Genomic DNA, 27,911 nt, shown 5'->3' with positions numbered 1-27,911 from the left:
ATTTTTTTAAAAAGATGCACATGTAAGCACACGGTCTGAATTTGTGAATGCAAATAAAAGAGAACAATATTCATTGTGACCATTATACCATAAACCTTTTATCTAGAAAAATTAAATAAACAAATAGGTAATTATCTGCTCGAGCAGATATACATATAATACATAATATATATGTTTTGTGTTTTATGTAATCATACTTCATTCATTAAATCAACACATTTTATCATACCACAACGATCATATCGACCTGATTCAAAGGTGTCTGGTTTGTTTTGTTCATAAGGTACAAAGGCGTTTATATCAGTGAATGTTTGGGGGTTCATTATACTGCTCGTAATCGACAAGAACTTATAAATTACAAACGATAGAGTAGTAACCTTTTTTCCTCTATATATTTTTAGACATGTGATGTAAGCAGGTGTCAGTATAGTTATTTGAATTTTTTCTTACATACCATAAACATTTTCTGTTTCATTCGTCATTACCAATTATACCGTAAACCAGAAAATAAGGCTTACTCGTATCGCATATGTAATTGCCTATGGTAATTGTTTTAGCAATATTACATTTGTATTTAGTAAAAATTGTAAGGGAAGCAAGTGAACGGTATCAGTTTAAGGTACAATCAATAAGCGTAAAGCATTTTAACAATATTGTACACGTGTTAATAAAACAATCAACATACTGTATATACTATTGAAAAACAGCAACTCGCTCGTAAGATCTATTACGGTCTCGTCGATGTATACATGGTCATACCGTTTCTATTTAGTTTCTTTGAATCACTGTGTTCAATCGCGAATCAAAATGTCATGCTATAAAATATTTAACAAACACAATTATGAAATGCTCTCTGGTTATTTATTGTAAAAAATGAAAAAACATACATCACAGACTTTCAAAACAAAAGTATTCTTAATAAGATGCGGTAATAACAACAATTTAAAATTGCTGACGAAATACGTCTAATTGAATCATTCTGAAATAAAAACAAGCTACCATAATTTCGTTCATTATTGTTCTCTATAACACATCCAGATAAACAGAAGTGCCTTTGAAACAAGAGCAATATGTTTGTATTGTATTCTGTTTTCGAAGTGATTGATGCTAGAATAATATTTGTTTTTAAAATTACTAGAAAAAGAAGTTATACTGATTCTATTGTTTAACAATTAACTATAAAAGTAATAATATTAATAGACGTTATGCATGGCAAAAATGCATTACACGTTAAATAAATACACAAAAACACACAAAAGCACAAAGACGCTTTGAAACTAAAAAATCATAACAGAAAGCAAGGTACATTTTAAAAAGGACGCATAAAACATCGAACCAACATAGATATTCCTTTAAACTTATAATATTATAACAACATAAGATAAACATATGTGAAGTTGATTTAAAACTTGCGCAATGTTAATTTGTCATTCATTTACAATATATATATACAATTTGACAGTTTGGAAACATAATTAATAAAAAGCTTACTTTTAAAATGTAAAATATATATTAGAATAGACATGTCTTGAAAATGCAATCATATTGTTTTACATATAATACCTGTAGGAATATGTTGCCATCCTTCCTAGATTAGTTTAAAATGTAGGAGGAGTAACACTTTATACGTTGTGCTATAGATTGAAAACAACCCTGTATTGTATGTACACGTGATTTTCACAAACAGCTCGTTCAAATCAGATGAGACCAATGTTGATGCCGGAACGCTGACGTCATAAAGATGGTCACGTGTGTAGCTGACGTCAACGACATCAGAAAATCCGTCTCTGGACCCGACAACCAGACTGTAATGGTGGGGAATTCCCGAAATGATATTAAAAACGTTGTTCCAGTCGAGAGTTAATTGACCCTGTTTGAAAACAGCACTGACTGGTTGTCCTACAAATATGATTATGTTATCTGTTATAATATCTCCGACATGCAAAACTGCATAAAAAATAATTCTTAGTCAGTGTAGCACATGCAATTCATGGCGAGTTACCTAAAATAATTAAATTTAAACACTATTGATAGCACCAACGAGCATTCATGAGTGCATATTATGTTTTTACTTAGTATTTAAAAGTCATACGAGCAGGTGCAAACGAATATTAAATAATACCGTGATAATACAATAATTTCACCTGTAAGAACAGGTGGTTCCGAAACAATGATCAACGAGGAATGAACTCTGGAACTGTTAAATCCGCCACCATTGACTGCTTTAACTTCAGCCGTGTATGTTCTGCCTGATTTCAATTTTAAGTTCACATTTGAAATCGTGACCTTGAGACCAACGTCCATCCAATCCATAACAATCTCACCGTCGCTATGGAAACGATATATATAGGACGTAATCTGCGAAAGGTCTTCAACTTTGTCCCATTCCATCTGCAACATGCTAGCATTTGACTGCCAAGCTATTTCGCTGGATAATGGGTAATTCAGTGACATAGATTCTTGACTGATTGGCAATAAGCGCACGAAAACATACGTACTGCTCGGTGGAGAAAGATAAATGGTGACTGGTCTGGATACTAACGTAGTTGTAAGTTCAACTTTGTTCACACATTTGGTTGTGATATAGACTATGTCGCCATGAGCAAGATCAAGCAGTTTAGAGTGAAATGATCGTAAGGTTTCCGAATCTGTTTCTGCTTGTTTCTCTCCTGTCAAAGGTGCTGATCCTAGAAAAGAACAGACTTAGTTTGACAGCAGATTATATAAACCGATAAATCGATTAATATACGAATAAACGGTCATTACACATATTTCTTTAACCGTTGATGACAAAGCTGGTTTATCCAAATTTGAGGAAATCTCCGACGGATTTTCAACAGGTTCAGGTGGGCATCACATTAAATAGCTTGTTAGAAATGTCTAATGAGCACAAATCAGATCATACAAGGATGAAAGAACATAAGTACGAACCGACAACACATCTGCAAAATTGTACATCACTCTCGTTGTCGGAAACTTTCCAGGTCACATGTAATGAACTTGAATTATTTCTTGCAACAGCCACAGAAACCTCGACATCGTTAAGTAGGGGAGCAGTGTGATCAATAATAATTACTCGGTCCGAATGGAACACGGTTTTGAGTCCCGCGTGGTTTTCCGCGATTGCAGTAACATATATCGGCGTTCCGTGGGTGAATGGTGCAAAAATAATTTCAAAATTATTCTGATTGTGAAGTTCCAATAGTGGTTGTATTTGAAATCCTCCTTTGGTGGTTTCAACTCCAAGAGAAACCTGTATAAACATAAACAGAAAAAGGCATATTGCAGCATACAAATATATTGCTTATAATAATCAATATAAATGAAAACTATTTCGTACCGTCCTGATTTCGCTTTCTTTATCCATTATCAACAGGTTCACTGCAATCGAATAAGGCCCAATTTGTTTTATGGACACTGCATTAGTATTATTAGCAGGCAGCATATTACATTCTTCGATCGAGACGTTCTGCAGCATTGCCTCAACAACATGTGGCCCAAACTCGATTTCTACAAATTGCATACCAGTTATCGGCGAAATGAAGGAGAACTGATATTGAAATAATCCATCGTGACCTCTTTGCAATGATGCTAGTTCTCTGTGCCGGTTGATTGTTAAGACGGGGTATAAATCATACTTAGCATCCCGAATGCTTCCACGAATGTGATAGAGGCTATCTTTGACAAACGTGGAGTTGAAGAAAACGGAAAGATCACCATCAGTCACTTTATAAGAAACATCTATTGGTAATTGATGCATGGATGCACATGTGAAACCTGGTGGAGTCGAATCGACCAATTGCTCTGGAGAAAAAACCGCTGCGCTTTCATGTCCTGCTGTGTCGATGGCCTTGACAATACCGAAATAGGTCTCGCCATGTATCAGGTTCAGATTCGTGAATGTGTAGGCTCTCAACAAACCAACATTCATAAAGCTTATATTTAAACAATGATATTGACTGATATTTGAGATGGCCGCCAGATAGTACTTTATTCCAGAAAAAGTGATCTTGAAATCCATGCCATGATATTTTAAATGATTTTGTTGATTGTTGAAAAGCGGAGTTTTGGTGATGCTTTGTGTTGAATATAACTCCGTCTATTGGGTTGTCAGTATCGATTACAAACCCATCCGACACTAACGCAGTGTGAAGTCCAACACTATTCACAGCAATGACAGTAAAATAATATCTTGTTCCAGGGATTAAATCGAGGCTGTTTATACTGATATTCGTTGCAAGGCCCATATCTGTTTGATGATTGATATCGTCGCCTGCAAGAGATCATTTATACATTTTTGTCCGTTTTCAATATGTTAAAACATGTCATTGGAGAATAAAACTGGTGATTACAGAACACGGTTTATCAATTGACGAATAATTAAACCTAACATCTCCTGAAACATTTGAGGTCGCGATCATGTTTGAAATCACGTTAAACGTTAGGTTAGATATTCCATTGATCCACCGACATGTTGGGAACAGTTCGATTAGAAGGTGGTATATAAACGCCTTGTTATAATACTTTACAGTTATTGACAATTAATTACAACCCAAATTAACGAATTCGAAGACAAAGTAGATCATGTCACAAAATAATAAGCATGTCCTTACTGTGTGGTAAAGTTCCAAGACTGAGACTGAAGTGATCGATATAACTCTGTTGCTCACTAAACACCCCGTCCCAACAAGCATTTATAGACTCCGTCCAATCAATGAAATCCAAGTCCTGAAGATAGTTACCTTCTCTGATATAACGACCACGTCGAACACTGGGACCAGTTTGATCTATCATAATAGGAGAAGATTCAAACACGGAATATTCATTAAGCTCATACCAAACCCTTACATACACGACATATTGCGTGCCATCTACAAACGTACGATTGATTGGCAGGCAATGGGTGAACTCCGATCTCAGACCGATATCTGTCCAAGGATTTTCTAGTTTGAGATCAAAGATCCCTTCCCCCACAGGTTGCCTACGTACGCCAATACTCCATTCAAAGCGACGGATGTTCTCTGACACATTTCCACTATCCGTTCGTGACCAATGACCGCTTAGGCAAGCCGATGAAGCAGATATATTCAAAACCTCGTAAGAAAGTCCTGCGCGAACAATTATTTCAGGCAAGTTGTGAGCAAGCGCATCTGAGTAAGAAATATTGCTACATGTTAGGTTTGTGATTACTTCTACGCATGGACGACCAATTACTGCACATGTGCAGTCCTTGTTACAAAAATGAACGTCGCATGAATGCTTTTCGATTTCTAATATCCCTCTCTCGATACTTGCCGTGCTAGACAAAATTGTCACAGTTATCCTTGCAATTGGACTGTTAAGACCAACGTTGTTTAGCGCCCATATTGACAGCACTATACGATCGTCAGACGATAACCTTTCCGATAGTGTGATTAACGCCTGCATTTCCTCTGTTTTATTTCCGTTTGGGACAGTAATAAGTCCATTGGATAGCTCATCCAGACCATATAACCGGGACACCGTAATGTAGAAATGGTCAATGCCGGACTCTTGGTCGTGGAATCCATACCACGTGAGGGATAAATTAGTAAACACATTACCAATTGAATCATTGTGATTGGTCCATGTCATTGGAGTTTTAAAACCGCCTAGATGTGGTGCAGTAGAATCAGTTAAAAGATCTGGTGTTCTTTCAGAGGAGCACAAACTTGCGGCATTGCACGAAGTAACAATTGCATAGTATGTGTCTCCATCATTCAGCCAGTTCTTTCGATCTAAACTGATTGTAACATGGCGTTCCGATCCTAAAATCAAATGCTCAAGTGGTGTGTGACCCTCATGGTGAGTTTTCAGCAAAATTTCGTGTCGCACAATGGGGCTAATATTGTCTTCAAATTCCCATTGTAAACGAACAAGGGACTTTTCCCATTGAGAATTTTTGCCGAAGGCTGAGTTGTATGTAAGTAGAAAGTTCGGTGAATTCCTAACTACTGGCGGGGACTCGTCAACTACAAAAATGTCCGACGTTTTAGAAACATTCATGCCGACCCGATTAAAGGCCCAAACTGTTGCGAATAATTGTGTGTTCGTCGGAAGGTTAATATTAGACTTTATGAACGACGAATGAAGAAGACCGTTTGATGGCGTCAGAATGTCGCAATATCTTCGTGAAGTTAAAACACAAACGTCATAGTGATCAATTCCAGATTGTGGATCTTCGAATCCTTGCCAGTTTATCTGTATTGATGACCTATCAAATCGAAAATGTACATCAAACAATAACACAAACATGTGTATGCACGCATTGCTTTTTAAATTGTTTAATCACAGAACTACAAGCAAGTGAAAGATAACGCTCTTAACACTGCATACAGTAAATTAATAATGACTAAAGTTGCAAAGATATTGTTCAGCTCTCTTTTAAGTATATTAACATATTCCGATGGCTAAAATTGTTTGAAAACAATGTGTTTTATATAATATCCAACGCAATATGTTTTCTAAACAATAAACACTTAGAATTTATTTATTTGCTTGCATTTCTATTGAACAATTTTATTTCAACATTTGATTTTCTGTTTGTTGGCAGAGAGCGACTAACGGTACAATTCTTCTAAAAAATATTTATAAACAAGTATACAAACCGATGTCCAAGATATTTACTATGGCCTTCACCGGGACCTACACGCACAAGGCCACGTATTGGAAGGGATTTGTCCACAGTTATGCCATCAGAAACACGTCTAGTACAAAGGTCTGCTTTATTGCAAGCTTCTACAGTAACGAAGTACTTCTGCCCGGGATTGAATGGACCATTCCAGAAAACATCTGCCAAATTAATATAAGACATATTTTTTTTATGAAACACCATCGAAGAAATTACAATATGTGTCTACGCTAGGAATTGCTATGAAATATTTTACATCGTTTAGTATATGAACTGGCATGTTGGTTTCACAGTTTTCCAAGAGACGTTTGATTTAAGAAGGAGCTTAAAACAATTTTCATAAACAAACTTACAAACTAGTGTGGTTGTATTGTTTTTGTTTTCACTAAATGAATACGTCGTTTAATTTATGTAATGAACAGATTGTAATCTATAATATACATGTACATACATTTAAAACATGCTATTTAAAGTGGGACGTGTATGCATTAAATGAAATATTAACCTATTTCGTGGTATATAACTTGCATGAAAACATTGACAATCATATCGCCGGACATATATTATGGTAAAACAATTTGCTTTGTTCCATTTTCAAATCACTAAGGCCATGGTTCAATGAATCAATTTCCTAATATTATATTAGGAAAGCAATAAAGCTTCGCTTAGTTCACGTGGGAAAACTCAATATATGTAAAATGGAGGAATCATACCAGTTCTCAGTCCAACATCTACTATTGGCCTTATATTTGTCTGATAGGCATCTGTTCCGAGGCCAACGTTGTAGAATGCTAAACCGCTCTCTGGATCGTCAAAATCCTTCCAGTTTGCATGAATAGTGTCGGTATTACTTTGATAGTCTATTTCCTGAATTATATTAAAAACACACACATATACACATACATATATATATTGAATAATATATTAAAAACACACACATATATATATATGTATATATAGCACCTGAACAGGAAGGACGCTTCTTTGCAATGTTTACAATCGCAAACAAATTATTTGGAAGTCTGGTGTTATTGAAGACAAACCCTGACTAAATTTTGAGAGATTATAGGCACATGAAAATGACAAAAAAATCGAGAATTACCTGTTTAATTCAGTAAAATGCTACATGCATAACATGATAGTAGTACATTTTTATAGATGTATTTTTATATTGAATATATAACTTATAAAGGGGGTACATAACTTACATTATAATTGCAATGCAACTGAAATGCATTAAAATTATGTCCCGTACTATTCCGATGTTAGAAGAATTAAATTCAGATAAATGACAATTGAATGATTAATTACTTTAAACACATATATAAAAAAAACCTTTTGCCCTTTAAATCCATCCAATACATGTCCACCAGTGGGTGCACTTTGGTCCAACACAAACCTTCTTGATACCGGTCTTGAAATCAGACCTGCCCTGTTTACGGCCTGAATAAAAAAATGTAGGTTGACAAAATGTATTACCATTATAAGCAATCATTTAACAATATAAAACATCCTTTTACCTGCACAACCATGAAATATGGCTGCCCGTCTATTAGGTGGTTTAGATCCAATTGCAGATAATCGCTGTGTATTTTCGTCTCGGGTACAATGTCAGTAATTCCTTCAATTGCACCGATACCAACAATAAAATAATCTACACCACTGTGCAGATCAGAAAACTCTTCAAAGTGGAAAGTAGCGTATTCTTTGTTGATGAACTTATTTCTTTGATGATTATTTAAAATTGTCACTGATCCTGGTTCAGTTGGTGAGGTATCGATGGTCAGTTCCAATGAATCTGAACTCGAGACATAGCCGGCGTAATCCTTAGCTGTAAAATAACAGTATAATTTATCAAGATAACCGTATGTTTTCTTAAATTAAAAATAGTTAGTAGCAAAAGATGGCAAAGATCAAAGTCATACACGCTTTCTAAAGGCACAAGATTTTTTATTGGAAAGGGATGCACCGATATTCCACACTTGTCTAAAAACGGTACTCACTATGAAGACGTCTGAACAAAATACGGAAGCATCAAGTTCACATGATGCTTCAAGTTTGTAAAGATTTATTTCTCTAGGAACAATACTCTATGGGTATGGTTATGTCAATAATCAAACATTGCATAACTCCGGTCAGGTTGTATACATCGGGCCCAAAATATGGAGGTTTACATTACCTAAGGTGAAGTTAAAGATGTTTGGTAAGTTACAACCCCTTATAAGAATACTTCTTTGACTTACGTGCGGCAGTTATTTAAACATATCATTTCTCTCATAAAACGGGATCATATATCTGGTCACATCGTCCAACTTAGAACCAAAATCATGGATGAGGAAGTTCACCTGCTTCTAAATATGTATACAAAGTTTCAGCCCTGTCCCAGCAATACATGTTGAGTTACACTTGATAAAAAACGACAGAAGGACGGAAGAAAAGACGGATGGACTGAAGAACACGGGAATGACGGACGGGCAAGGGCGAAGCTATGCGAACCACACCTACAATAGCGGCGACAAACATTCAACAATGACTAAATCTCTGTCAAAATTATTAATGACAATAACTTCTGGAGGCACACCGTACCATATAATGTGAAAAACACCGCACTTCTATCTGGTTGTATTTGCAGTTTTAACACGGTTGATGTTTCTAAACCAGTGCATACTATGTCATCTATACTGTCAATTCCAGGTTGTGTACCTAAAAGTAAAAAAAACGAACATGATGCACATATACCTTATATTTTCCAATAAATTTTAGCAAAATACACAGTAGGAAAGTCAAACCGATAGTTCGTACCTATTGCAACAGAGAAAGTAAGCAGTTTGCTTGGATAACCGAAAATGGAAGCGTCGATGTTTTCATCAAATCCGTCCCATGTGACTAGAACATGTTGGGGATTCGTAACAAAACCTTTATGGTTTTGGACTTGTACATGACCTTTTGTAGGTGGACTGCTGTCCAGTACAAAACCGTTGCTGCAAGATGATATCTCCTGTAATGCCTCAGTGAACAATTCTCTGTTTACCTCAGTGGTATTGGAATGTGCACATATATAGTAAATTTGATTCAGAGATATATCGTGCGTTGAAAATTCTACATAACCTGAGTCTGTATCATATCTGACAATACAGTTGACGTCGGTTTCACAATTGTCTGGTACATATTGAATCTTCATGAGGTACCATGAGACTGTACGTTCCGAAGCGTACATAAGAGCTCCGGCAACTGTGGTGTTTGAACTTCCTATATTAAGTTCGGAATCGTGAAGTACAGAGTAATGTTGTCCAATGTTAGAACTACGCAACATCTGAAAAATTTAATGTGCGTTATGAACAGGAATTGCAGTTTCGAACGACAAAACTACGTTGACTGATTTAAATAATTTGAAATGCAATTAATGAAGTTCACTTTACATTAAAAAACACATAAGAAACAAACGGAAGAAAGTTTAAAAGATGATTTAGGAAGATGATTTATATGCATTTATAATGAGAAATAAAGTAAGTAATAAAGCAATCGGCGTAAACCGTTTATAAAAGATTGTATGATTGTTTTGCATAGCTTTTAATTGTGACAACGGTATGTTTTCAAGTGTCACTAGTGGTCGAGCATTACTTATAGTAAAAACTGTTTGGTTGCCCAGTTAAATCCTTTTAAAGAAAAATTAAGTCACTTTCAAAAGTGCCAGCGGTTTGAAAAACAGCGATTCGTGTGTACCTTTTTGATTTGCAACCAGTTGTCTTTTGATGCATTAAAGTCATATATAGTACCACTGGAATATGATCCGTAGAAAAATGTATTCGCCCTCTGGCAAATCATGCTTGATAAACCGCTCAAAGAAAATACGCGAACACACAGGAATAATGTTACATGTCCATGGTCGGGCAGATCAACACATTGTTCCACCTGTAAATAGTTTATGCAATTGTTACAGCTCCTGGAAACATGTGTCATGATGTAAGAGGAAAAACGTGACGATAATTTTTTTGCTGTGAAGATAAGAGTATTTTGTTGTCGATTTAAAGATTTTTGACATTCTGCACTGCAAGAATATTTCTTAAATAGACTATACGCGTTACTAACATAGATCGCATAAATTCGTGTATAATAGTTTGCCTGTGTAGGAAACAAATATTGATCCAGTAATTCATTTTACGTATTCAGACTTAACGTTTCTTAATTTTAATCATGTTTCAATTGAAATATGTTCCCATGTATTTGTTTACTTTGCAGTTGCGCTTTTGTTTGTTCTTGCAGCTTTGTTAAGTTAATGGTGTCTTTTCCGCTAGTACTCATTCTAGAAATATAGTTTGCGTATATGGGTTGTTTTCAAGATTAATCTTGTACTGTTTATAAGATGTATAGTTTTTACTAGTATGTACTTATTCAGAAAATAGTTTATGGAATGTCATTTAAAAAGCATATATGTACAAAATTTAAAACATATTTGCTTCTAAAGTCGTTTAATTTATCTTCATACTGGATACTTATGTTGATCCATTCCTTGCAGAAAAAATGTTCATGTATGCATGTATATCTTTTGACCTTGCAGTCAAGGATAACCCCTAAGAGTGCAAGCACTAATTTCCAATGGGGTCCTTAAGTTTTGCTAAAGAGACAGCAAGCAGAAGAGTCAGTATTGAGATACATGGAATCCGGATGCGATACCCTTACTCTTTGCGAATAGATCCATTGGTTCTTTTACGTGCTCAGTGTATAGCACCGATACACGCGAGAATTGCCTGGGTTTTATACCAGTACATCTCTGGTTGGGTGGGAAACACTTGAAGCATTTCTGAAATTTCCAGTGGAATGGTAGACCAGAGTGTTACCACCGCGATGTTATTTATTTGTATATGTTTGGGTTTTCAGATTATACGTTTACTTTTTTTGTCAGTGAATAGTTTGTTTGGCATGTTCATCCAAAACTGTTCGTATATCAACGCCATATAAGATCAACCATTACCTTCATCTCTGCAGAGCCTTTAGACAGCACAGTATTCCAAACAGAGAGAAGGTGCCCTCCTTTGTCGTCTCGACTGAGTGACCATTGAAAGAATCCTATACATTTGACATCGCCGGTAAATTCCCACGCTGCCCTTAAATCAACGCAATCACCAGCTGCCTTTATTGTTAGCTCTGCATATGTTACCAAAACTATTGGTACTTCCTTTTCAACAGTGAATTTGTTGGAATTAATTGGTCGAAGACATCTGACATTGTTACAAATCCTCACTTTTGCCAGATAAGATATTCGATCAGCCACGTCGAGGATTGTGTAATTGTTTGCAGCAACAGGTTTTTGAAAAGCCACTACTTCGACAGAACTATTGTCGTCAAGTATCGTAAATAGCCCAACCGAAAATAAAATATCCTGCTTGGTCTGGATTCCGTCTAGTATCCAACTGACATTAAGTTGGTTATTGATTGACTGAATAGACTCGTCCGGACATCTATTAACCCTTAAAAGCACTCTGTGTTCTGAAAGGAAACTGTGCTGGAGTTGTAGGGTTGGTCTTTCTATAAACGCCCTAATGTAATATACATTTGCTTCTTTGTGTATAATGCCATCAATCGTGGTTATGTTCATAATATTTTGCCATTCATTGTCTTCCATAAATAAAACATATCGTTGTCCGATAGTCAGAGAAAATGGAGTCTTTGAATATGCGGTATAATTTCGGACTGATACGTTCATAATATTTTCAAATGTGGTAAGGCAATCTTTGCCAATCTTCACGTGGACTGACTTTTCCAGCAGTTGTTTCTGATATATTCGTACTCCGTTTGAAGAAGATATTGTTGATCCACCGCTGCAGTTTGCTCTGACCAGGAAAAAGTAAACGTCATTCTTGACAATTAAACTTGATTTAAGGCAAAATGTATTGATATTTCCCGAGATACTCTTAAGTGGTACCACATCAGGCGAAGAGCGATTTGAACCTATGCCAACTTCCAGTGAAACATTTTCATGGTTCTTAAAACCTTTCCATTTAGCACATAAAACCTGTTCCGTAAAATGGATGTTAATATCCATCGATGCATTTTGCTCCTCTGGGTCTAAATCAAACACAACCCCAACGCCCGGGGTATAACGAGAAGGCAACCTGAATGTTTCTGTTCGGATAGAGACAAAATGACCCGCATTGTTGTATACGTGTAGGTTGAGATAGTACTGCAAACCGTCGACCGTGTCTTGATTCTGAAGGCGGGCAAGAGGATATCGGATACATCCTCCGGTGTGCGGTGGGCAGGGTGAAGAAGAATCCAATCTCCACTCAAGAAGTGGACTGACCGCCTTTTCGTCGTGGCCTGTGATTGAAAAGATAAACTTATTTTTCTTGAAATGTATTTATTGCATGCGTACATAATTTCGCAAATACTGTTAACTGAAGAAGAAAGCTATATTATTCATCATTATAATGAATAGCCTTTTATCAAGATCCGGATCTAAAACGAGAAGTAACTAAAAAAAGCAAACAGAAAACAATTATATTATTCTTACCATATTGAAAAAGTATTTGATTAATTTGCTCAATCTGTTCGTCGTCATAAAATGTGTTGGATTCCCAAGCAAAAACAATACTCTTTTCTTCAATAATGACCGGTGGTATTTGAGTGTATAACGGTGGTGTTTCATCGATAAGGATTGGACCCAATGTTGCTATGCTTGATAAACTAGCTTTGTTGATCGCTTTAATAAATATATAAAACAACCGATTAGATCCGATTCCTTCGTGATTGTGCTTAAAATACTGTTTTCTCTCAGTGGAAATATAATCTACCAAACTCGGGGAGTTTATTTCTGTCACGTCTAAACCAATTCCAACATAAAAGTCATCCATTTGACTGCCAGTTTCGTCTATATGCCATTCAAGAAGAATATGATCGTTAGGTAGGAAGACAATACTATCGTTCGTATAAAACGGTAGATGAATGCACAGAACATTCGATATATGTTCGTCTTTACTCGCAGCTGAATAAATTGGCAAGTAGTCTGCTAGTTTGGTATCAGGTTTCGTGGTACAGAGATTGGATCAAACCGTCGAGTTATGTAGAGGGACTTTCCTAAGATTCGACTGCAATAAATGAGGTCGCCCTTTATGGCAAACAATGCTTTCCGACCACGTTGCATGTTGTAACGTTATGTTTCGTATGGAAGGAGCAGATTTATCACGAGTTATGCCAGTTATATCAGAACAAACGGGATTTGACGCTTCCATTGCATTATTCAAAGCAATCACTGTCACATAACTTTTCCCTGTAAAATTCGCAAGGAGGCGAACAGATGTTTCTTGATAAGGTAATTCTGTATAGGCAATCATCACCTTCACATTAACCAAGTTGTACAATTCTTCTCTTGTCAAACATCTCTCTGCAAGACCTATTCTGTAAAGCTTGATCCCACTTTCGTGGTCAATAAATCCATGCCAATGGACCATAAACGAATCGTCACTGGTATAATCAATATCATTTGAGTCGATAGGTCCTTCGATAACCACACCTTCTTCCGGCTGAGATTCGTCTACAAGCACATCAATATGTTCTGTTGTTGTCAGCATCGCATTGTTGGTTACCGTTATTGCGAAAAAGTAGTTTCTGTTATGGTTTCCAGTGTGCTTATCTTCTTTGACTAGCTGGTTGAGCGGAATTGAATAAATGAAGAATTCGCATTTCCCTATGTCTGGGCAGTAACATTCCACGGAATCAGTTGGACACGTCATCTGAAAATATTGACATAATATATAAATAAGAACAAACAATTGGTGATGTTTTGTATTTAAAGTTAGAAAAGTGAAGATTACATCTTTAAAGCATACATTGATTTGGCGAACAGCCAGATGGCCTTGTGTGAGCACGGAAGATGTATCGGCGATGCCAAACACCCAGTGTATCGTGCGCAGTCCACTGTGGGGGTCCAACGCATCAAAAGTCATTTGCATCGTAGAGAGGTCAGTGCTGTTGTGAACATATAACGTCTCATATCCATCTTTCTTCAACCAAATATCGTTGATGTGAGGATGTGATCGGTCGATGTAAACGGTTCTTGACTAATTGTACGTGTTGTTAACTATATCTACAGGACGTATGTTGAACGTGTATGTTTGTCCATCGGACACGTTTAACCTTGTACAAAAACTCTGATTCTGAAAATCTGGCACGATTCGCTGTAATGTGTCATGACCGTCGTTAAGTCTCCAAGTTACGTAATATTTTATAATTCCGTGTACATTAGGTGTACCGCTGACCGGCAAAAGACCAGTTGTTTGTTCATATATGTCATTAATGAGGCCGTTTGGTTCTGGTTGAATGGGATTTAGCAGTTGGTTATCCAAATAAAATTTATTTAAGAAAAAATCTTTCCAACTCATACAAATGTTGTTGTGGTTCGTTTGCCAAGTGTAATTTGTTTGTGGTGATGCTGAATCGAACCGAAATATTTTTTCTTTCCATGTTTCAATAAAACTTGAGTTGTCATACAACATAAATCTTCTTGTTTGCCGTACATTGTCCGCAACATCTTTCACTTCTAGAGTTATACAATACAGTCTTGGGGAATGAGAGGTCAGATTAAGACGCAATGATTTAATATCGGACGTTACGTTTTTACTTAATGTTGTCTTAGTATAATCAACCTGTAAAGTTCCCTTTGAAGGAGGTACTTCATTTACTCTTACTTCATAGCGTTCAATGGACGATGTCGTATAATTACCTCCCCCAAATGGAATTGGGTCGATCCAACCATTGAAATCAACTGTGGAAAGTTCAGTTCTAGTTACACGATTTGAAACTGTTAACGGCTCGGAGGTACAATGTTTTAACTTAGAGCAATGTTCCGGTGGTGCATTGTCGTATCGGTAACATATTTTTCTTTGTTTTATGACTTTTGTGTAAGGTACTGGCCCTGATATGGTGTGTGGTGTGGTCCTTACATATATGCTTATTAAGTAGCCCCCTCCCTTTGCTTCGAATTCTAAACACAGTCTGAAATTGATCAACATAAAGAAACAATTTGAATGTATCATATGCATCATAACATTACTATTTGGCTTGATCAAAAATAAAATGAAACGCGAAATTCATTGGAAAGAAATTAAGATCTTACGCCTCTCCATTTTGAAGGTTATATTTCGGATCGTCGGCGACAGATATATTTCCAGAGTCGTGCTGCACCTGTACCACGCTCATACTAGAGTTTCTGTCTTCTAACTGTGTATGGGTTGATTTGCTCACGTACGATCCTTTAAGCAAATAGTATTTCAATATATAATGATACAAATATATTTCGTTTAAATCATTATATTAAAACTGTTTTAATTGTATATATATAAAATAAATACCTGTTACGGTTTGTATCAATATATGTAATGTAGTGTCGCTCATGCCAAAGGTTTCTTCTTTTATGAAAGATGGTCTGATGGCGTTGAATGTTGATATGTTCACAGTAAATTCTGACGACATTTTAAATTGAATTGTAACTGGTTGATAGTTTCCGTACATATCCGCTAGGTACTGGCATTCAGTTGAATTAGCAGTGCTCAAAGCTTGCTTCTTTTCTCAATTCGGTCCGACTGCCACGGTATCGCACGTTAATATATCTGGAGGGATATTTGGCTGACATGTTGTTTCTCCGGCATCGATTGCGCTGTCGTCCACGGTGGACCTTTTAATAAAACCCTCGGCACACTGGCAGTCCTTTGTCAGATTATCCGTTCTGCATGTTCCCGGCCAGCAGTAATGCCCGTTCCAAGCGCACATGCCTTAAAATATTGATATTGATGTAAACTATATGTAGGAATTGTTGGTATGTATCAAAACGAGAATTTAAATACATGTTACATCGATGTGGTTTTACAAAAGAAAACTTGGCTTACGCTGACATTCTGTGTTGTCGTTCCACGGCTTAAATATTATTTGATTTTCATAACATCGCAGGCACTTTGTGTTCCATGTATTGGTGCAGTGTCTGCTCTCGCATTGGTTGATTTGAGGGCACGCTGAAAATAAGCAAAAGGTAAATGCACGTTTGTTACCATCGCATTTTAGAGGAAAATCAATCGCAGAGTTGGGGCAGGGCTCGGTTATAGCTCATACAACACGACAGCGGGCCGAGCGCTTCCGTCATGCATAGAGGGTTTGTACACATGTTTTATGACAATCAGATATGATATCTTACCCATTGCATTAAGCAAAGTAATTTATATAGACCCACGTAAATGCAAGATTGTTGTGGCTAAACGTCATAAAGTTTAGTTATATCATTTGTCTGATGCATCTAAACCAGTCATGCTTTTTACCTTATGAATTTGAAATAAAAAGAGATCTAAGTTACTTAATGAAAACGAATTCTCAATAAAAATCGATCAGTTTAAAAGTTGTGGAATGCAATAAATAATCTTATGTAAAGCACTATCTTTTAATTGAAATGTGTTTTTAAAATTACAATAACAGTATAAATCTGGCTTAATCTCACAGTTGATTGTTCGTGTAAAGCTTAAAGTAGCACACTACAATGCGAATAACGAAAACAATTCTGTTACGAAATAATACGAAGGTGTTCTACATTACGTAACCTGAAATAAAATATAGTTGGTCAATTATATAATTAACATCAGTATAATGATAATAAGGAAAAGATTTATGCAAACCGCATTGATGTTGTTGTGAACATTTTCCGATACACAGCATAAGAATTTATCTTTAATTAATTTAAATCGGATCAAATACTAAGCATACACATTTAAAATCCTTTATGCTAGTAATTTATTTAAAACAGTCTCTTCTTAATGTGTTTCCTACAAAAAGGCCATGCACAGGTTAACTTCATTTCCTGCAGCTATCCGTTCGACCTGTAAGATAGTATTTGACCCTGATGCGAATGCTTCTTTCCATCTGCACATTTTCTTATTGAGCAAATAATTAAAGATAAGTTTTGGAATACAGTTTAAAGGGTAAAGGAAAGAAAATTAATTAAGCTGTCGTGAATCGTGTTTTTTAACATCTTATTCATGAGATTAGAATTCGGCCAACGTTTCATGATAATTTTTCAATTATTATATGACATAAGGAGCGAACATCAGATGCAGATTTTATTTTTAAACTTGTCTATCCTTGACTTTGCGACCACATTGCCTCAATGACCTTAATATATACAACAGATTGATCGAGAACCCATGAAACTGCGGAGAAGATATAAAACGGGAAAGAATATAGAGAAACATTATTGATAACCTCCAATTGTCTTTTGTGTAGGTAAAATGTCCAGCCTAACCCCACACTACGCCCACAATTAGTCACACACCATACACTTGTAAATAATCATTAACATCATTGCATCGTATTTCAAAATAAAAAAGGCACTTAAATATAATATTAATCAGATTTTATTGCAATTTTACCACTCAATTTGTAAATTTCATCAGAGCGACATAATTTCTAAGTAATTTATAAACTAGGGAAGGACTTGATACTTTCCCCGGAAACACTATACATGCCTGAGCTCTTGTGTTCAAAGGCCATTTGTTTATTTTCCGATGTGATTATCGAGCCCTGCACCAGCTCCGACATTTATTTACCTGCTTAATATTTATGCTTCTCATCATCTTTACACTTATCAAAGTAATTTCAATTTTATTTTGTGTTCTCTCGCGACTCGATTAGCAAAGATAGGGTACGCCTCAATATCGTTTACTTTTCATGCAAAACATCAAGTGGTATTGGAACTATGCATCTGACATACTGTTTTTTTTAAACGAATCATCGAGCGGCACTTTCCGATTTATGCCGTGACAATTCATCGCGGTTACGAAAACCATCTGTAATCAGTAAATGCGTGCTACAAGTGCAAATGTTATATTAATCATTATCTTGGAGGCCAGATGTTCGAACAAATTATATTATCTCTGGTCTACAGCGAAACAAACGCCCGAAATCGTGATTATCTTCCGCCTTCATAATCATCAACCCAGTATCTCCCATTTTTCCATGCTGCCCATGCACAGAAAGCGAGCACTTCATGCTATGTAAATTGTATTCAAACTATTTGCTTATGAAATACAATTTGAGAATATTGAACGTGGAAAGCATCAATATCAATATCATCGTCTTCAAATTTTAGTTTTAATTATTTATACAGTTTTTTAATACGTTTTATTTTGGAAATCAACATGTACGATCTTAAACTTTTTTTGCTTAATTAGTGCGCCTTTTGTGTTAGCAGTAGTTACCGTTGTTGTCCGCTTTGGAAAACAGATACATTGGTATTTGCCAAATTCGAAGTCTATTGCAATTAACAAATACAATTGTGGAAGCTTTCAACAACAACATTAAAACAAATGTAGGCTAGAATCACAAATCAAGTTCATGAATCATTGGAAACAAAGTACAACAGTAGATACCTGAACTGGCAGCGTTTAAAGAATATTCACATATTAATTACTCAATACAAATAATGTTTTGCTTTGAGAATTATTTCAAATGTTACACTATAACGTATTGGAAATATTTTTTAAAGCAGGACCATTCAGTCCACGCAAACAAAAAGTCAAACCTCGGGCATTTCTTTTAATCATTGCTGAGGTCCGGAACAATTGTGCTAGCGGACGTTGTGTCCAAAAAAGCTGTAACGATTTGTTTGTTTACAAAATAAAAAAAATGGTGGTACCTATGTCATAAATACGGACTGATTGAATTTACTTTGCTCGATTATGGTAAATTACGAGACAAATATCATATATAAATATAAAGAAGTAGAACTCCATTTGCTGGAGCAGTATTGCATTCTCATTATATACAATTAGTTGGTCCTTTATTTAAGGCAAGTGACCAATTGCCTAAACAGTACAAAACAGCAAAATACAAAACAACATAAACACTTATAAGAATAAAGCTTGGGTCACCGCCTTGGAACGGTCAATGCAAAGCATTGGGGGTTTAAACCGGTTTTAGATCGCTCAACCTACACACTTGGCCCAGCATATTAATGATTCATCTAAGTGTAAATAAGATTTAACCCCATAGCATTGCAACTCAAATAAAACAATAATAAAAGGGAATTTAAACGCGTTCACTTTAATTACCATTTAATTACTCAATGGTAGGAAAGAGACCAGAGTAAAAGAATTACAACTTTTTGAGGAACGATGAAATGAAATTACGAACAAGTATCAACTACATCCCTATTTTTTTAGGATAAATTTAAGAATATAGCATCATAAAGTTAATATTTCAGATCATCATCGCGTAAATACAGGAAGAAGTAGCAATAATGAGTGTAAAAGATCCATATTATATAGCTTGGTTGTTTATGTGAGTGCTAAAAAATAAAAACCAACCATGAAACGCCCGTCAGAGATAAAATATTAATAAAGTTTAACGCTATAAACCTGATGACCTATGCATGTAGACTACAACAGTGAAAGTGTGTCGTAATATAGAAGCGATGACACGATGACGTCAAAAAATCAATATAGCCCAGAGCAGTAAAAGTGTGTCGTATGACGGACTTAAGAAGCGATGACACGATGACGTGACAAAAATTCAATATATCTAAAGGGGCAGTACTGTGAAATAAAAATATTAAAGGGACAGTACCGTAAAATCGTATAACCAATAAAATCAGCTTTGGTGATTAAATATTTAAGAAATCAAACATATAAAATGGTCATTCCATTAATAATTCCAAATTTTAAAAGAAGAAAGATATAGTGAATCGAAAACCAACAAGCAGGTGTTTTTAAGTATGTTAACATAATATCCTTTTGATAAAAAATGAGTTGATTAAATTGAAAAGTTTGCTTTAAACATTTTGTTTAAGATATTTTAATTTGCGAACACGCTTTAAACATAAAATGATGGGTGTGAAATTCCATTAGTTATATGCCATTTTAAAGGAACATTATAATTTGACATTAAATCATCATACTTTGAGTGAATTTTAGCGAATTTACTTCGTAGGTTATGATACAAAAAACCTTGGTTTAACAATTTTTTCGTTAATATACGATTACGATCATTTAAATCTTTAATACATGAACATGTTCTGGCGTAACGTATACCAACTGCGAAATGTAAATAAAATAGGATGGACCTTTAGGGATGTTACCATCTAGGAACGGAAAGTCCTCCCGTTTGTCGTATAAACTTGTCGAAATCATATTATTATAAATAGTTAGATGTTAGTCTAAATACGAAGCATCTGTATTGGATTGACACGATCTATTCAAGACTAGTTCGTTCGGGTAGATTTTGTGAATAAGTATGGGTATTTTTAATTAAGTATGTCATCAATGTACCTACTAGTTAGGTTAAATGTTGAATCAAATCTAGTTTTTGAGTTTTCGATGATTCTAACATAAAATCGCTTCCATAACAATAAAACAAAGATAATCTATAAGTGACGCACAATTAGTACCCATAGAAACGCCGATAATTGGTTTTTTACCCTTACCAGTCAAGCGCACTTGCTATCTTCCGGCGCCGTAAAATATTTGTTTTCATTGGTTGAAATGGTCACATGACATTAACTGATTCATACCCTTTCAAACGTTAATCCCAAGCGGAGAACCATGCGGACATGACATTAGAAACATCTAAAGCGAAAGTTTCGATTTCAAGCGGAATCAAAGTTTCTCATAACTCAAAGGCATATAAGCAAGTGTAGTTCCTGTGTGATTGTCAGAAAATATATTTTCCGAAACCTCCCTCAATTTGTATAATGTAACAGTATGTTAAACACAAAATCTATCTTTGTATCATTTTAACTGTCCAAATACTGTAGAGCTGACAGACATGTCATCGATAAAATGAATTTCAAATTGTAAGAAAAACAAGATTACGATGCTGTAAAATATGTTGAGACTCTGTCAAAATCTAAATTAAAGGTCCTGTTAAATTGTTGTATTTTGCAAGTACCATAATATTTTCAAATGATGTAATTTTGTGACTATATTTTTACGAAAGACATTTATGTTTTAATATTTTCTTATCGTATAATGGATTACAATGTTTAGTTATTTTTTATTATATATTGTGACAAAAATAAGTCCGAAGAGTGATTAGTGTGTATTAGATAATAATAGAACAAATATAACATAATTTCAATTTTATATTGACGATATGCTTGTTCAAATCACTGGTTTAAACATTTTTAATTATAAAAATCTTTGAGTTTATACTTGAAGAGGTATACAACGTTTCCTGTTTACTATTTTACTTTTGCAAAAAAAGGAGAGCAATTTTTATTAAAAACCGATAAACGGAAATAATAAAGATAATGGTTTTATTAGAATAGTTGTTGCGCCTTTAAATAAGCTCATGATATTGAATAGAAGATATAGTCACGAGTTCGATCCCAACTCAGGCAAAGTAATCAGTATCTTTTCTTGACACAACATGTTCTGGTTCTACACAGGAAACTCATCCGGGATTGTCGCACAAATATTAGGGTGTTTGATGCAACCAATATAAAACAAATGCGTTTTATCTAAATAAGCTCTTGAATTTTTATAAATATTGCTCTTTTATAAAAACATATATATATACTCGACATTTCGGTAAGACTCAAATTTGTTCAACATTGGTTCGTAAGCTAAGAAAATAAGGAAGTATGATAAACTTTCAACCGAAATCAGACATCGAATTTTCTCTGCGCACATTAGTTTTACTTATCAATATGTGCGAAATAAGTGTCCTGTTGACACGTATTCTGTCACAAAGCGTTTTAACCGCCCACTAAAGAGATTTGGTGCCAGTTATGCAACACTGCCAAGCAAAAACTTTACTTTAAAAGATCTGATAAACTAAAATGTAAACTTCTTAAAGAGAAAATGAGATTGGTTTTCACTTATTTTATAAAATACATAATACTCAGTTTGGATTCCATTAGGGATAAAGTTACACAGAACAAGTTTCTCTCTTTCCTGATATATTTCGCCTAAAAATTCTTTTTCAACGTTTGTTTTAAGTTTTCTACAAATTGGCTGCATTTTCGTCATTTCAATTCTCCTGTTAATTTGTTTTTGACGTCAATCTACAATTGTTTTGTTGAGTAACAAAAAAATATTTAGCCAATCGTAAACAAAACAAACTTTGAAAAGGCCTATTTAGGCGAAATATATCGGAAAAGTGTGAAACTTTTGTTCTGTGTCAAAGAAAACATTGTTCGCATATTTTCTTATTTTTGAGCATAATTGGATTGAATGTATCAACAGGCAAATGGACATAATCTTAAATAATTAAAAAAAAATTGCAGACTAAGTTAATAATGCATTGATATTACAATTGTTTCCTTCTCCAGGATTTGAATGATGTACCTTTGAGAGCAAAATCTAATCATCTACCATTGGCTATTCACGCTTTGATCATAATATGTATTTTCAACATTTTATAAGTAATACACATATTATCAATGACATATACATATTTCGAGGATGATTACCCATAAACAAACGGATAATTTGTATTTGCTCATGCCACGAGTGTAACTGTTAATTTATTGTAATGTTTGAAAATAATGTCAACAGTCAATATATTGATTTTTTTCATTTTGATAATCTGTATAAGTCTCATAGTAAACACACGCTTTTGTAATTTGCTTGGTTTAACAGAATACTCTTATGTTATACAATTGTATTAAACATTAAACGCTGCTGAAGAACACAAACTATAATGTTTGCAAAGGTTTGAGTACAGTTATAACAGCAAATGTGTCTTATAAAAAATCTGACGTTTATCAGGGCTTAGTGTTTCCGAAAATAACTTATTTTCGCATAATGACGACATTAGGCTTTTGAGAAGATAATTTCCAAGATAAGTTTTACCACAGTCCATTGAAAGAAAATACAGATATGGCTTCATGCTTTATTAATATTTCACGGCGTTTCACTTCGATACCGTAATCTAAAAGCGCTTCTTAAGAATTATAATTTGAACTTCAATTACTTTATCACAGATTTACAGTCGTATCTAGAGACTGGTACGTAGAGTATGGTTGACAGATAGGTTATGTCAAAAAAGGAGAATCGGGGAAATGATCAGATTGAATTATTTAAGTGCCTCACTAAGCCTCCTTACAATTCAATTGTGTATGTAAGAACTGATGATTAAATTTTTTAGAATAGATTTAATGATGCCCTTTACACAAATACAAATGAATTAATCATCCACAAAGTTTAAAAAATACTTTATTGCTGTGTTTATCAATAATGTACACAATGTATTCATTCATCAGAACATATATGGAAGGATATGATATTGCGTGTTTAAACTAGACTATTACTACTCACACCGCCTTATGCCGTGGTTGCGATTCGCGTGCAAAAGCTACATGTATCTGCTTCTATAACAGGTATTCAATGTGTCTTTTTCATTACACGTAATAGTGAAAACCTGTGTACCCTTTTAATATACTTTATTTAGTTCTCCATGCTCTCCAACTTTCATTCCCAAGTGAAGATTACTTTTACACCGATATCCATTTTAAATAACCAGACATTTTTAAACGAGATAAATGAACAAAATACGATTGCCATGTTCTAACTGTAGTAAAAAAAGGCAGTCCATGGTTGTCCGTGATTCATGACTCATGTGTTCGGGGTCAATGTGTGAGGTCACTGTCCAAAGACCATAGTTCTGAACTGCAATCCAGAGGAAATATACCCTTTTTGTGTAATTCTTACAGATATTAAACAATATTTCACATGTGTGTTCATGGGTTTTGCATAAACAGTGTCGCAGCATAAAAAAAATGTTCCAATTAATCATTCTTAATCATGTGTTCTTATATCAAATTCCTTCACGTATACAATAGATAATGTATTTAATCATGTTATGATTTGATTCTCTATGCAATTTTATGTAAAGCTTTTGTATCAAGGTAGTGAGAATTGAAGCTAACTAATTATATTTAAAAAATACCCTATCCAAGAAGAGAAATTCAAATACTGACATTTTGTGATCTGTCATCTGAACAACGCGAGATAAACAACAGTCAACAAGGCCATTAAATAAACAAACACAGATCTTAAACCTTTTTTAGTTTATTTGAGGTTATCAGTAATGTTATCTCCAGTTTTAAAGCATGCCGCTTGAATACTTCCTGATATAGGCAAAACACCAATAGCAAGGACCTTAAATGACTTTATGATTCGTAGATAGTGTGTTTACGTTTAACATGTTACGGCCAAAAACAAGAATATTATATACATTGCATGATAGGAATATATTACAGATTTAAAAAAAACATCATAAACGTATACGAAAATTATCAACGCCACTAAACCAGGTTTTCGACTTGTAAGTTTTTTAATGAAGCAGAAACAATTAAATTTCAGTATTCGGTATTCATTTTCTTAGATATTATAATTGTTACATTTGATCAGTTTCCTCATGGACATCGGGAGTACATGAACATGTTTTAAAGAGCATACTTAAATTCATATAGTGGTAGAAGTAGAGTTATTTGAAAAAGATGGATAACACAAACGTATTTACTTGAATTTTATGATTACTTCGTTTCGTGATCCATTGAAAAAACACGTTATATTGCTAGAAAGCTACTGTTATATCATTTTTAATATGCCGAACTGAAAATGGTATCTTCATTTTGAATTAAATTATTCGATGCGGTCCTTATGGCACGGAAGCAATTGCAAAACAGATCTACACGAAACAAAAGCATTAGACAAGACACACGTGTAAAAAAGAAACGCACAAACATGAACAAAACAGGAGTCACTGCCTAGGGTCGGCCAATGCAAAAGCACTTGTGGTTTTAAACCGGTTTAAAGAGCTCCAAATATAAACCTCATACCATCACACTTAAAATGGCAATACAATAGAAAAAAAAAGAATGCATTTAAATATTTAATTACTCGATAGTTAAACATAGATCAACATCGTAACTTTCTGAGGCACATTGAAGTGAAACCAAAACGAATAATACCTACATCGCGTCGTTATTAAAAAAGCTTAAGAGACGAAGATTGTATATTTTTTTACATTCAAAGCATCGTTCTTTTTACAATAGCAAAAAGAGGTCGCAATAAGATTGTAAAAGGCAAACTTACAAAGCTAAGTTGTTACGGGCATCTTTACGAATACAAAATAGAACAGTTAAATTCTTTTAAATAAAATTAAATTGTTGCAAATAAAAACATTTAATTCAGCCAGTTTAAATAAAAAAATATGATTAAATATTAAACATTATTCATAATTTTAAAATCATTTGAACCAGAAATATCCGTTTCAGATGAACTACATGCACCTATTAAAATATCATTTATTTAGTTATGATGTCGAATTTACCTCATTACACGAAAATAGCTATTTACCTAAACAGCCCCGATAATAACCTCCAGAATAGTACGGGTCCTTACAATCTGTACACATGATACCGTCTGGGGATCCGCCGCATTGCTGTTGTCCATCTTTACAATTGTCAATTGGGATATGTATGCAGGCTGAAAGAAAGATATTTTTACAATATATACATGTCTTAAAACACAAAACATCTTTCAGTACTCTTCAGCTTAGTCAAATGCAGAGGACATTTAACAAATAAAAATCATTTTGTTACAAAGGATATATTCCTTAACGTAGAAGCCTGGCTTTTTAGACCGCAACGATCGGATGACACAAAACAATATTGATGACAATTATTTCGAAATCATGTGGTTTTTTACAATAATATTGATATGGATTTCAAGGAAGCCATTTAAGCTCTTACACACCGGTTTTATTCATCTATGTTGAGGGCTAAGAAAGTAGTCTCATGCAACGCATGTGGTTTAATTCAGATTTTTAAAAACGATCAAACGCATTATTATTGTATGAAGATGGCATGTCATTGTTGTCAATTAAGTAATTATAATAAATATGTATTTAAACAAAATGTCGGAACTATAGGTAAAATATTAACAGTGGTAATTAAAATGTTTTCGCAAATGCGTGTCCGAAACTGATCATTTGATTTCGTGTTTGTAAATATTGATATTTGTTTGAAATTATTAAAACTTTGCATCATACTTTTTAGAAGATCCTCAATTGAGTTAAAAAATCGCCGTCATTTTCAAAAGATGTTACATGTTCAGCTGCTTACATAATTATGAAAACTAATTATGGGAAACAAATAAACACAATTATTCTTATCAAATCAACACAAAGATCAGATTTTTTACGAAATTGATTATACTTTTAATAAATTAATTCTTCATATTTATCATTTCAACAGTACAAATCATTTTAAATGTATATGAGATGCAATTATGCGATTTTGAAACGATTTTTGCAACTGTACCCACTACAGTGATTGCATGTCAAAAGAAGCGAACGACAAAGAGATATAGTTATAAATGGGGAGACCAAAGTCGACCGGCTTAAATGTTTTAACATCCAAATTTGTTTTTGTTTATTTTGTCAGTTAACAACACAAGGTCGTTGGCAACTTTCCACGATTTCATTTTAAATGACTAAAAGTTAGCATTCTTTGACGACATCCGCTCAGCGGTATATTAAGGAAGAATGTCGTTTAACTAGTTTTGTCTTTTGAAATCACGAGCAACACTTTTATGAACTTTAATCTATCGATGTCAAAGTTTTTGTTGTGTTAAATTTTATAAAACACGTGCTTCCATAAAAAGCTCGGTCACCAACGGCCAGCGGAGATTCAAATTAATGAAATATTAATAGAAATATGTAAAGTTGTTTTCTTACTTTCACAGCAGTCGCCGTTGCGCCAGGTAGGACACTGGCAACGTCCATTGCGTAATTGGTGACCGTTATAGCACCATTCATTGCAATTTTGACAAAATCTTTTGTGAGCGCTCCATACACACGACTCGCATGTTCGGCATTGCCGACCTCCGCAACTTTTATCACATGGATCCCAACCCGGACATTTGTCATATTCTCCCACGGTGCATGCAGCTGTTGAAAAAAGCAACTAAAATGAATGACTTTAGTTAATGTATTAAAACTCTGATCAAAAGTTTGACTAATTCAATATTTAAAGAAAACAAAGTGTCTTTATTAAGTAAATATATATTACCTGAAAGCTGTAAATACACCGCCGCACAGGCAAGGATGGCAATATATCCTAAATAAAATTGCATTGCAGACACCGTTTGAATGGGTAACGGTCACAATGGCAAAATAGATATACCGAACTTTATCTGAAAAGTGGGTATATTCTATAAAAATAAGGCAATATCCAAAACTCAATAATTTTAACTTTTTCTGACAGCCATTGTCAGAAACA

The 27,911-nt window shown here is 34.6% G+C and overlaps 1 protein-coding gene across 3 annotated transcripts; it reads right to left on the bottom strand.

The window, feature by feature from the left end:
- Window positions 1–839: 839 nt before the first annotated feature.
- On the bottom strand, window positions 840–27,911 carry LOC127857110 (uncharacterized). 3 transcript variants are annotated; one of them, XM_052393465.1, is made up of 19 exons: window positions 27,702–27,911; window positions 27,368–27,580; window positions 25,987–26,115; window positions 16,531–16,653; window positions 15,997–16,416; window positions 15,762–15,897; window positions 14,476–15,640; window positions 13,161–14,379; window positions 11,622–12,967; window positions 10,373–10,561; window positions 9,452–9,962; window positions 9,236–9,352; window positions 8,170–8,480; window positions 7,985–8,092; window positions 7,363–7,516; window positions 6,627–6,810; window positions 4,614–6,232; window positions 3,341–4,273; window positions 3,108–3,253 (listed from the first exon to the last, which is right to left on the bottom strand). In XM_052393465.1, exons 8-18 carry the CDS (start codon window positions 13,498–13,500, stop codon window positions 3,828–3,830), a joined length of 5,325 nt encoding a protein of 1,774 aa, XP_052249425.1. In that variant the 5' UTR covers window positions 13,501–14,379; window positions 14,476–15,640; window positions 15,762–15,897; window positions 15,997–16,416; window positions 16,531–16,653; window positions 25,987–26,115; window positions 27,368–27,580; window positions 27,702–27,911; the 3' UTR covers window positions 3,108–3,253; window positions 3,341–3,827. The 3 variants fall into 3 exon arrangements, with proteins under 3 accessions (XP_052249428.1, XP_052249425.1, XP_052249427.1); XM_052393467.1 differs by lacking the exons at window positions 25,987–26,115; window positions 27,368–27,580; window positions 27,702–27,911 and having other exon boundaries at window positions 16,531–16,658; XM_052393468.1 differs by lacking the exons at window positions 4,614–6,232; window positions 6,627–6,810; window positions 7,363–7,516; ... (12 more) ...; window positions 27,368–27,580; window positions 27,702–27,911 and adding exons at window positions 840–1,899; window positions 2,145–2,687 and having other exon boundaries at window positions 2,932–3,253; window positions 3,341–3,820.

The sequence above is a fragment of the Dreissena polymorpha genome, chromosome 14 (genome assembly GCF_020536995.1).
Source record: "Dreissena polymorpha isolate Duluth1 chromosome 14, UMN_Dpol_1.0, whole genome shotgun sequence".
NCBI classification, from domain to species: domain Eukaryota; kingdom Metazoa; phylum Mollusca; class Bivalvia; order Myida; family Dreissenidae; genus Dreissena; species Dreissena polymorpha.
The sequence above is the reverse complement of the archived record's forward strand: the minus strand, read 5'-3'. Positions and strand labels throughout refer to the sequence as shown.

Coding starts and splice junctions, on each gene's coding strand:
- LOC127857110 (XM_052393465.1), bottom strand. CDS start 13,500: ATGGATGACTTTTATGTTGGAATTGGTTTAGACGTGACAGAAATAAAC. Junction 12,968..13,160: donor TCAAATACTTTTTCAATATG/GTAAGAATAATA, acceptor TTTCAATCACAG/GCCACGACGAAAAGGCGGTC. Junction 8,093..8,169: donor CATATTTCATGGTTGTGCAG/GTAAAAGGATGT, acceptor TTTTTTATTCAG/GCCGTAAACAGGGCAGGTCT.